The 12,187-nt window shown below is 37.1% G+C and overlaps 2 protein-coding genes across 2 annotated transcripts; both read left to right on the top strand.

Annotated features, from left to right (window-relative positions):
- The first annotated feature begins 433 nt into the window (after positions 1 to 433).
- Positions 434 to 1,783, top strand: LOC131317282 (protein FAR1-RELATED SEQUENCE 5-like). The gene is made up of 2 exons (XM_058346841.1): positions 434 to 544; positions 667 to 1,783. The coding sequence occupies exons 1-2, from the start codon at positions 483 to 485 to the stop codon at positions 1,781 to 1,783; spliced, it is 1,179 nt and encodes a 392-aa protein (XP_058202824.1). The 5' UTR covers positions 434 to 482.
- Positions 1,784 to 1,930: 147 nt separating this feature from the next.
- Positions 1,931 to 4,977, top strand: LOC131317283 (protein FAR1-RELATED SEQUENCE 9-like). Its single transcript, XM_058346842.1, has 3 exons — positions 1,931 to 2,470; positions 4,015 to 4,207; positions 4,745 to 4,977. Exons 1-3 carry the CDS (start codon positions 1,931 to 1,933, stop codon positions 4,975 to 4,977), a joined length of 966 nt encoding a protein of 321 aa, XP_058202825.1.
- Positions 4,978 to 12,187: the final 7,210 nt, after the last annotated feature.

Here is a 12,187-nt window from a genome sequence, read left to right on the forward strand (position 1 = left end):
TTCACTTTCTCTCTCATTCTCTCTCTCTCGTTCTCTATTAGAATCGAAACCCTAATGATTTTAGGGCTAATTTCTGTGATTTGTACACAGAGGCGAAAATCCAAAGCCGATATCAGCCCTAAGGTCTCTCTTTCGTTCTCTCTCTTTCTCTCTCTCTCTCATTCTTGTTCTCTGTGATTTTTTTGCATATTCTCGGATATACGAGCGAATGAATCTATTTTTGCAATATGGGAAAAAAGGATATGTCCTCATTGATGTTGGAAGTTGGAACTGGTTTATATGAATCAAAGATAATAATTTGTGCTAGGGCGATTAAACTGGTTACTATTTGTACTATTTGATCTCAAAGAAATGGGAAAATTCTAGTATTTATGGTAGGGCAATTAAATTGATTTTTTTATTTTTTTTTGTAATCTTTGAGTTAATGTCTGCCATTGGCTTCCATTGGTAGGTTACCCATAAGTAGCTGACAATTTGATATAATGGAAGAACAAGATCGAACCAATGTTGATCCAACCCCCTTGTTTCGAGCACCACCACCGAGGTATCTCTCTCCCTCTCTCAAAAATTTGTTGCATATTATAGCATAAAGGGAGACACATAGATTGGTATTTGTTGTAAATGTTTGTTTGCATGTTAATAATTGTTTTATATTTTGATTTTTAGAATGCAATCTTTGGATGACATAGCAGTATCACCGTCACCATCCCAACCGTGTCAATCATCTGTGAATTCTTGTCAAGAAATTTACACTCCTCAAGTTAAAAATGAAGTGATACCGAAAATTGACCAACAATTTCTCAAATTAGACGACGTTTGGGAATTTTACAACAAGTATGCTAGACAAGCTAGATTTAGTGTCCGAATCAATTCTAGTAGGTTGGGTGAGAATGGTAAAGTAATGAGGAAGGAGTACGTTTGTTTTAAAGAAGGGGAGAGGAGAAATTCTAAGGCCACTAAACAGCGTCGGGGTTTAACTAGAGACAAATGTGGTGCAAAACTTGCTGTCGTGAGAAAAGGTGAAGTGTTTGTTGTATCAAAATTTGTCGAGAGTCATAACCATGAGCTTACAACTCCAAGAAAGGTGCATTTGTTAAAATCTCATCGCCAAGTATTAGCTGCACAAAAAGCTTTAACGGAACAATTATCAGCTGCTAATGTACCAACTTGCCAACAAATGAGTATTTTTGAGTTGCAAGCGGGGGGTATTGAAAATGTTGGATTTTTACCACGAGATCTTTACAATGATAAAAGAGATAGGAAGAATGTAGTACATGGTCATGACGCGAATATGTTGTATGAGCACTTCGAGATGGAACAACAAAAGAATCTGGGCTTTAGGTTCACATTCGAGAGAGATGAAAAGGATAGAATGACTCATTGTTTTTGGGAGGATGCCACCTCTAGAAAGTCATATCAATATTTTGGGGACGTGGTAGTTTTTGATACTACGTACTACACAAACAAATATTCTTTGATATTTGCACCTATATTGGGGGTCAACCACCACAAACAGACAACACTTCTTGGGTGTGCATTCTTGAGTGATGAAAAAACTGATTCATTTTTGTGGCTCTTCAATGAATGGTTAAAAGCGATGCCAGGTGGACCACCCAAATTGATCATAACTGATCAAGATCCGACAATGACAAGAGCAATTGCTTCTGCTCTTCCAAATACGTTTCATCGATATTGTATTTGGCACATTGTGAGCAAATTTTCTGAAAAAATGGGTGCACTGTTGTATAAGGAACATTATGATGAGTTGAAGAATTGTATATGAAATTCTGAAACACCTGGAGAGTTCGATGCAAGATGGGCAACTATTGTAGGAAACTCTAAGCTGTCTAGTAATAAATGGTTGCAGGACATTCATGAAATTCGTGATAGATGGGTTCCCGCATATACAAACCACATGTTTTCTGCCCATATGACTAGTAATCAACGGGTTGAAATTTCTCATTCGTTTTTCAAGAGGTATGTGTCCAAAGAAAATTCAATGATAGATTTTGTGATGCGATTCAATAGGGCACTTGCCAAAGTCCGACATAATGAATTGGATTTGGACCATAAAGATGTAAATGAGAAGCCTCAGTTGAAAACCTCGTGGGCAATGGAAAAGGGAATGAGTGAAATATATACATGGAGCATATTTGAGAGGTTTCAAGAGGAAATCTTTCAAATTAATGCATATGTGGTTACGTTCATACGCGAGAATGAACATCGGTGTTTGTGGAATGTTCAGAGAGAAGAAATGGAAGGTGCGAGAATTCATGAGATTTCGGTGGACAAGTCATCAAACCGTGTCAGTTGTAGTTGTAAAATGTTTGAATTCGATGGAATTCCTTGTCGGCACCTGTTGGCGTACCTGTTTCGAATGCAAATTAGGGAACTCCCTACTGAATATATCTTGCAAAGGTGGATGAAGACAGCAAAAGCGGGCAGGGTGATGGATGACTTAGGTAGTGATGTGAGAAAAATATGTAACAGTTCACTTCTTGTGAGGCGACAAGGGCTCTTCCAACTTTGACGCATCAGAATTCACGAGAGACTAGTTAGCGTACTAGTCCAAACGAGATAAACAACTCGTCGCAACGAGCAATTCTTGCGCACAAGAAAGAAAGAAAAAATCTCTGAATATTATTGATAAAAGTTATAAAAGTTTTAATAATTGAATATGTTACAGCCCTTTTTATAAGACCCTAACCCTAGAAATCGTACTGTAAAAGAAATAATAAATCATGCCAAAACAAGCGGTATTAAATAAAAGATATTTCCTAATTAATTAAAATAAAATCCTAATTCTTGTAGACCAAGAATCCTAAAAAATGTAGAAATTAAAATCAAACTGAATACGGAAAGTTAATAATTCTAACCTAAACAAAAATATTCCTAATCAAAATCTTATTCTAAAACAATAAAAATAAAATACAAAAATTCTCCATTTTTGTCCTACATCAGTCTCCTTTTCTTCAAAAGAACTCGACCTCGAGTTCTCATTAGAAACTTGCCACCTTCCATTCCAAAGAAATAGATATTTGGAATACTTCAACCTCTTGTTCGTCTTCCAAAAATCATTTAAAGAAAAGTATTTATGCAATGATCTTTTCTCTTCGTACTTCAACTTGTTAACAAGATGTATTAGACGAATGTTCGGAACCCAATCAAATTGTTGCACACCAAGAAAATCGACAAAATTAGCATCATTAATTCTGCTTTGCCCGCAATCATGTTTTGAATCCTTTCCATGAATGTATTCTTAGACATGATCGTTGGCTGAATCTTTTGAATCTACTTTTTCGGACACCAATTTACTTTCGTCAATGTCGCTAACCAAAATCTCCTCATTGATACTAATATTAGTATCAACCACCTCCAATGGACAATTATTTTGGTCATCAACAACTTGATCACCAACATCGATACTTTTTTTTTTATTATCAACTTCTTCATCACCAGCTTCTTCTTCGTCACCAAGTTCAATCCGATCTCCCTCCTCTTTTGCAACTTCTTCAACATCTTTGACAATAATGATTGTATTCTGTTGCTTTGGCCCATATTTTTCCTTCAGTAATTCCCCATAGTTCCAGGGCAAAAATCTCTCCACCAAAAGTCTTTTAATTCTTGACCATGCATGAATTCGACGCTTGCCCAATCGATCTCTTGACGATTGTAATTTTAACCACCATTGTAGCGCCGGGCCTGTAAGCTTCAATAATAAAAACCTCCACCTTTGTTCAAAATGAGTTTTCGTATACTCAAAAAAATCATCAATGTCCAATATCCAATCCAAACGATCTTCAAAAAATTCAAGACCACTAAATTTTGGCAACTTATTGTAATACTTGAAATTTGCTTGTCGCTTTATCGACTGATAATCATCATGGCCCTCGAATAACTCGCCTTCAAATTCATTCCTACTATCGTAGTGATAATAAGAATATCCTCCGGAGACGTTTTGGTGAATAGGTTGGTTGCGGGCAAATCCCTCAACGCGATTCCTATTCTGGTTAGGAGGTTGGCGATGGGCAAATCCCAACGCGCGATTCTTCTCAACCCTTTCTGGCCTTTGGCGAATTTGTAGAGTCAACCCATGCAGTAAATCACGGATCTCTGCGAACTGAGTGCGAGTATCTTGACGGATTTCGGCTAACTGAGTGCTTCGATCCTGCAATTGTGTTCGGGTATCCTCCATCATCTTCCTTAGGTCAGTAAGCCCACGACCAACGTCAATGGGTGTGTCTTCAACTTTGTTTGGTGACATCGAACCAGGCAAAGCCTTGCTCTGATACCACTTGACGCAGCGGAATTCACGAGAGACTAGTTAGCGTACTAGTCCAAACGAGATAAACAACTCGTCGCAACGAGCAATTCTTGCGCACAAGAAAGAAAGAGAAAATCTCTGAATATTATTGATAAAAGTTATAAAAGTTTTAATAATTGAATATGTTACAGCCCTTTTTATAAGACCCTAACCCTAGAAATCGTACTGTAAAAGAAATAATAAATCATGCCAAAACTAGCGGCATTAAATAAAAGATATTTCCTAATTAATTAAAATAAAATCCTAATTCTTGTAGACCAAGAATCCTAAAAAAGGTAGAAATTAAAATCAAACTGAATACGAAAAGTTAATAATTCTAACCTATACAAAAATATTCCTAATCAAAATCTTATTCTAAAACAATAAAAATAAAATACAAAAATTCTCCATTTTTGTCCTACATCAAACTTGCTTGTACAGTTATCGATGAGGCTGTCTTAGATGAAGAAGAAAGTGAAGTTGTGCGAGAAGCTTTGGAATCTAGTCAAAAGAAGATTGCATTGATGAGGAGTGCTCGCAAAGATGGTTCACCGAGTTCTATCCAATTGGCTTCAACAAGTCGTATCCAAGTGCCTTCTTCTCTCGGAAGCCAACATAGTTTGAAAGAACCACTACAAGTAAGGGCAAAGGGTTGTGGTAAGCGTTTGAAATGAGGAAAAGAGAAGGTAATCAAGAAGATGAGGAAATGTAATGGTTGTGGGTTAATGGGGCAGTCACATGACAAAAGGAATTGTCCAAAGCTTATAAACATGTAAGTGGATGTTAATTTGTACTATGAATTTTATAGTTTATACACGGAATACATCTTAATTGTTGTCTTATTTTATTAGGTCTTCACAAGATGTTAGGTTGAGTGATGCCGAGGACGATGACGATGACGATGACGACGTTGACGATGAGTGTTAGTGTTTGTGGCACATCTACGTTTAATTCTTTACTTGTGCTTGTGTTTTGTTTCGTCTATTCATGTTATTATCTTTTTTGGGTTGCAGGATGGATTAGTGATTCAAATAGATCTATTAGAGCGATGATTGAATAATGGATCGAAAAGAAGCAGTCAGAAGATGGCCAAAATTGTTCCTATTGTTTCCAAAACATATCGTTTCCAGCTATTAGAAATTTGGATTGGGATCTAATTTTGTAAGATTTCTTTGCAGATGAATGATATTGTGGGAAATGCATCTTATGTAGCTCCTGAAGTTCTACATAGTGTATGGCTGTATTGTCTGAGTAGTGTAGCTTGCTTTTCATGTGGTCTACAGTAAAAACATTGCCCCTATTTTTAAATTAAAACATTGCTCAATTAAGAGTATCAACTCACAATCAGATTTTTATGTAAGACCGAATTTTACAATCCATTTTAGTCATTTACGGGACGACAAACACAGATGTGCGCCACAGTACCAGTATATAGTAAATGTATACCGAATTTTAAGTCAATAGTTGCCTCCTGGAAATGGAATGTGGCAAAGAGATCAGTTGAAGAGAAGATGGTATCATGGTAGATAATCATGGCTAGCCAACAAGATGGTATCATGGTAGATAATTGAAGCCCAAGAAATACCATTAGATTTTGACACCTAAACTCCTGTATATGGACAGAGAGATTGGTGATGAGGTGCTCATATAAACAAGTTAGGTGGATAGATTTACAAGAGCTCAAGGTATTTTGCAATCAATTAATACAACGAGATTAAGAGGAAAATGTTAGAAGAGTTTGTTATAATACTGGCCATGCTTATGGTCCAGACTGTTGAGAATTCAAGAGTGGATTAAAGAAAAACACGCTTGGTCATGATTAGCCAACTGCACGGAACTATATATCTCGAACCACAACTCTTTCAAAAATGTCTATTCTCACAATGCAAAACCTACGAAAACATGAATCTGAAGAATTTGCTAGCTCACACTAGAATGTTTCTGAGTACCAACATGCTACTAGAATCTGATACACAAAACCAGCCATAGCAGCCTTTACAACGATACTAAAATTGACTAGTAAAAAGAAAGCAACCAATTGCTGGTGAATTACAACAACAAAAAAACCAACGACTACAAAAATACAATATTTGCCATCACAGTCAAAACGTACAATACATTTTGAGAACTAAAGTTTTAACTACCGGTTACAACAACTACGAACGAATATATATTACATTCACTTAAGAAGTGCAATGATAGCCACTACCAAGGCTAGCCCACTTAAGAATTGAAAGACAATCAGCATGTGCTTTAAATTAGCAACGGTGACTTCCATGACTTCAACACGTACATCATTCTTTACTACTTTCACCTCTGGTGCAACATGTGGGCTAGGTTCATGATACCCAATTTGATAGCACCAGTCCCAGTACTCGCATTTGTCTTTATCCTTTGCATCCTTTGGACACTTATAGAAGAGCCTTCCAGGATTCTTTTCTGACTCTGAAATATACACAGCAGCTCTCAACCCACACCAATATGTCTTGTTTTGAAATGTAAGGTGACGAGATTGAATGGTACTTCTGTTGCTTGAACTGGACATGACTGTTTTAACACGATTACTGCAGACACTCACACAATGTCTACACACACTCACACAAATGTCCGACACAGCTAAAAACTAGAAATAATATAACAAATTTAGGGAGGTAGTGTTTGGCTCAGAAAATTTTCATCATAGCCAAATAAAGTGGCTCAAATAAATCGAATGTTCAAGACACCACTTTTTTAAGGCACTAAGGCGGCAACATTAGTTGCCAAGCTGACCATCTAATGTTTCCAAGCCTTAGTACACATTATATATACAGTTCTTTTCATGTCCAGTCGCGGGGATTTTCTTATGGTCCGGATTTGTGTCTTTTCCGTTGGATTGGATGGAAGAGATCCAACGGCTGTGGAAATAAAAGGGTAATAAAAGGGATTTCCCACCCCTCCAGCCCCATTTCTGCGTTTCGTTTCACTGCAAGAGAGTGAGAAGGAGAAAGAGAAATGGAGGCGACTGTACACGAACGACCCAAGCTCAAGTTGAAAACAAAGACAACGAACGATCAGAGCTACAATCAGCCCTAATGTCCAACACAGCCACAACTACAAGTAACTTATAACTTTTCAATTTAGATAGGTAGTTTTGGCTCAGAAAATTTTCATCATAGCCAAATAGATGAAATGTTCAGGACACCACATTTTTAAGACACTAAGGCGGCAACATTAGTTGCCAAGCTGACCATCTAATGTTTCCAGGCCTAAGTACACATTCCATGTTAATTTATCATCAAAGCCAACAAATAGGGCCAAACAAATCTGGAAATAGGGGCAAAATCTCCTAATGGCTCAGAAATTTTTCATCATAGCCAAATAAAGTGGCTCAAATAAATGAAATGTTCACAACACCACATTTTTTAGGCACAAAGGCGGCAACATTAGTTGCCAATTGACCATCTAATGTTTCCAGGCCCAAGTACACATTCCATGTTAATTTATCATCATAGCCAATAAACAGGGCCAAACAAATCTGGAAATAGGGGCAAAAACTCTCCCAATGGCTCAAAAAAATTTCATCATAGCCAAACTCATAGAAAATCCGGACCATAGTAAAATCCGGGCGACTGGACTGAAAAGAACTGATATACAGATCACAGTTCTAAATGATACACTGATAGCACCAACCAAACCCCACTTCAAAATTCTCTGGCCAAAATCAGCATAAGTCACACACAAAAATCAATCCAAATAGCAACTGATCATAAGAAAATCCAACGGCTCAGACACAAATCCGGACCATAAATGCCCCAAATCGGATATCATACTGTTAGGGTTTCGAAAATCATTCAATCAGTAGAAATCAGCCATCCCGAGATCGAAAGAAATCACCACACAAACAAATCACAAAAATCAGCCTCTATTCCTCATTTAGGGTTTCGAAAATCGAAGATATACTGTTAGGGTTTCTAATAGAGAACGAGAGAGAGAGAGAATTAGAGAGAAAATGAGAGACCTTAGGACTGATCGTAGCTTCGATCGTAGCTCTGATCGTTCGTTGTCGGCTATTCCAAGATCGATTGAAACCACACAAAAAATCACAAAAATCAGTTCGAAAATCACATGAATGAGAGTGAGAGAGAGAGAGAGAGACCGAGAGAGAGAGAGTGATATGCGCGTAAATGTTCACATTAGCGCCCTTTAATTTATCTTTGTTAAGTCCATTTATATTATTACACGGAGTTAATGCCTTATTTTTTTACATTGTAGAAGTTTGGAAGCTTAATGCATTAAAGTCGTAAATTTACGTTGGCAGATCATGGATTGGGCCTTATTACTTTTGCTCTACTGTGTGCACATAGTCATGGAAGTGGCAAAATAACACATGGTCTTGGTGGGCCCAAAGTGGTTTCAAAGGAGTATTAATTGGTTAGACTAACCAAAGGAATGAAAAAGGAGCAGATGGCCTAGCCAAATTCTCGGCAGTGGTGGCCCACGGCTTTGACTAAAAAAAGGAGAAAATAGGGTTTGTAAAGGGGACTACAGAAGTTTATAAAAGAAGGACAGGGAGCTACGCACGGGGAAAACTTTTGGGGACGAGTTTTCTGCGGACGAAAAAAAAAAAAGGAGGATTACCGAGATCTTTTTCTGGGACTCGCGCACGATTCCCACGGATGAAACAGAAAAAAAAAGAAGCTGCCATCAGTAGGTTTACTTCGAATTTTATTATATAGTTTCAGATTGATTTTCTTCGAAGTTTGGTTTTTTCCTTTTAAGTTATTGGAAATTTTGTTCAATTATTTGCAAGCCGGTAACTCGTATTAATTTTCATTCTTCAATAAAGTTGTTCTTTGATACTTGTTTAATTTGTATCTTTTGTTTATTTCATATTTAGAAGCATGATTCAAATTAGGGTTTCCTTCGTTTCTTGCGCAATAATGAGTGAGTAGTTTTTCTGAGGTTTGGTCGCTGGGTAAAGGCGCGCCGCGACCTAATTAGGATTCGTCTCGCAATTTTCTGCACATTAATTCAATTAAATAAATTTAGTTGGTGAAAACTACGTCCGTTGGACGATCCGAGGCATTGCCAGGGCTCATGTGAGCGGGAACGGGGGACTAAAACCTGTTCACCGCTATGTACGGAACCGGCAACCTTAGGATTCGCATTCTTCAGGGTTTCCAATTCTCCCGAAATTTAATCTTTTTTTTTAGAACTATGAAAAGCGAGCGGATTCTGATTGGGTAGCAAGTGCCGGATTCCCTACGACCGCGCCTCTCTTTTTAATCGTTTGAGCAAGTTATCTGTTAGTATTAGTTAATTAATCAACGAAAAGACAAAGGGTGGCTACCTAAGAGCTAATTTAAATTCTACAACCCGAGATTCCACGGCACACACTTCACCGTCCTTAGTGGATTCGACTCCGATCTTACCGGGTATTGTGCTACATCGGTCTCAGCCCTACGCTTTGGGCAACCCATTATTTTAGGTCTAGAAATCGGTCAAGCAGAGAGCGAGAGAGAGAGGGAGACACCTTGGGCCGTCGTTCGTATACAGTCGTCGTCTTTGCGTGGGTCGTTGGTACACAGTCGCTTCTTTTTTCTCTTCTCTGGCGAGAACGAAATGGGCTGAAGGGGGGTGAAGTGGGGAAATCCCTTTTTATTTCTCTTTTATTTCCACAGCCGTTGGATTGGATGGAAGAGATCCAATGGCCAAGACCCAAATCCGGACCATACTAAAATCCGGGCAACCGGATATGAAAAGCACTGTATATATATACACATAAATTATGTTATATTAATTTTCCTAATTTAGTGGGATTGGATTGAATTGTTTTCTCAATTTAGTGGGATTGGATTGGATTGTTTCCTAATTCAGTGGGATTTGGTAAATTTATTGACTACTTTTATTTTTTTATCCTATTACTTTTATATTTCAAAGCATCAAAACAATCATAATTCATGATTTTTTTGGTAATTTTAATATGATTGATTACTTTTATATATTCAATGATAATATTTTGAGAGTATGTCATGTTTATTAAATCAGTTTCAAGCTAGATTACGAACAGTCTTGAAACGTTGAAATATACATGGTAATTTAACCATGAAACTCTGATCACAATAATACTTGTTTTGATGGTAATTTAACCATATTTCATGGAATAAGATCAAATAAAAATATGACCTTTTTGGATAATACTTGAGCATTTTAACATGATTAATACATGCAAAAATGTGGTCAACTTATCATGTTAATTTCATAAAACATGCATGGTCACTTTATGATGTTTGGTTGGCCAATACCTATAATCCACAAAGCTGATGGCCAAAGGCCTTTTCATCATTAACCGTTCCGATCTTTCCATGAAATCGAATAAAACTAAATAAACCAAAATCATGTTTTCTCGTCAAAAACCCAGATCTTTCGGATCTTCCCACGTAAGTTTTTGTAAAATTTGCGATCAATTGACCAGCCATGATCCAATAGTGCTGAAGCAGTTGCTAGTAAATATTCCAAGCAACATGTGTGCAACATACATGACCAATTTAATAATTTGAAGTTATGCTCAAACAAATTTCATGGTAAACAGTACAAATAATTTACCATGAAATGATTGGAAAACTTGTATAACTAGAAATAATTTACCAAATGAACCACCATCCAAAAAAACCTAACTGTAACAACAACAAAAGCCAAGCCATCCCTATTACCCACAAACATTCTCCAAATAAATCACTCCACAAACATTCCCTAATCCATATACTTCTCTGCTGCCGCAGCCAAACCCTCCGACATCAACCCAGTCGTCATCGTAACGCCGCGCATCATTCTCGGTGTCTTCGAGCGGAAGCTGGACCTGGGCCTGTTTTTGGAGGTGTTGGTCCCCAGGATCATCTTCTGGACGGAGTAGTCCTTTCCCGGCAGCGAGGTCTGCGGGGAGCCCCTTGACGGTGAGCAACGGCCACTCAAGGGCATGGGCTTGAAGTGAGATTTAGATTTATGGGATTGGGATGAAATGGGGAAGGGATTGAGATGAAATGGGGGAATGGATGAAATGGGTTTTAGATTTATGGGATTTTGGAAAGGAAGGGGGGAAAACTTAAAATGCGTTTGAAGCTTGATTTACGGGATTGGGATGGAATGGGTCAAACAGTGACCAACTTTTTTTTTGGGAGGACTTTGTAGAGTTATGTTTCAATCCGAAATTTTGGTGCTATATATATAATGTAATATATAAGGGTACTATTGGGATTAAAAAAGAGTGAGGATGAAAATATAACTGTTCAAATTGAACAGGATGTAAACATAAGTCAATTGGGGTATGAGGATGATTATTTAAGTCTCCCTATTTTGTTTTGTGGATTTTTATAATAATAATAATAATAAAAACTCCAAACCAAGGTTTCAAGCACCAACAACAATTAGACTTTTTAAATATCTCGCATATTCACTCCGAAGTATAGGAAATAGCTAGATAAATTCAATTACGTAAAATTGTGCTGGTCGATCTCTTATTGCAATAGTGCTGGAGCAATGTATTCTTCAAGTAATAAGCAATGTAGTTTCAAGGTAAGTTATTGCTGGCCAAATTCAACTTTGACTTTTCTGGCCTAATTCAACGTTGACTTTTTGGCAATCATTTGTTGTTGTTGTTGTTGTTGTTGTTTAAGTGTGAGAGATAGTCATTAAAATTTACTTTTCGTAGGTTGCAAGCTAGAAAAAACAAAATGAACAACAAATAATAAATTAAATAATCAAATAACAAAATGAACAAAGGTTTAAGAACAACAAAAAAAAAAACAAATAAAAGAATTTCACATCTCCTAAATATACATAAAGTCTTACTATTTAAATTAAGTTCTTCTAAAAACTATGTCACTGATCATGTAAATATATTCTTCA

Source organism: Rhododendron vialii, chromosome 2a (genome assembly GCF_030253575.1).
Source record: "Rhododendron vialii isolate Sample 1 chromosome 2a, ASM3025357v1".
In the NCBI taxonomy this organism is placed as follows: Eukaryota; Viridiplantae; Streptophyta; class Magnoliopsida; order Ericales; family Ericaceae; genus Rhododendron; species Rhododendron vialii.

What these genes read in the sequence shown, in the direction of transcription:
- LOC131317283 (XM_058346842.1), top strand. Translation starts at nt 1,931, where the DNA reads ATGACTAGTAATCAACGGGTTGAAATTTCTCATTCGTTTTTCAAGAGG. An exon ending in TGGATGACTTAGGTAGTGAT is followed by an intron (nt 2,471 to 4,014) that starts GTGAGAAAAATA and finishes TATTCTGGTTAG; the next exon opens with GAGGTTGGCGATGGGCAAAT. An exon ending in TCCTCCATCATCTTCCTTAG is followed by an intron (nt 4,208 to 4,744) that starts GTCAGTAAGCCC and finishes TTGCTTGTACAG; the next exon opens with TTATCGATGAGGCTGTCTTA.
- LOC131317282 (XM_058346841.1), top strand. Translation starts at nt 483, where the DNA reads ATGGAAGAACAAGATCGAACCAATGTTGATCCAACCCCCTTGTTTCGA. An exon ending in TTTCGAGCACCACCACCGAG is followed by an intron (nt 545 to 666) that starts GTATCTCTCTCC and finishes TTTGATTTTTAG; the next exon opens with AATGCAATCTTTGGATGACA.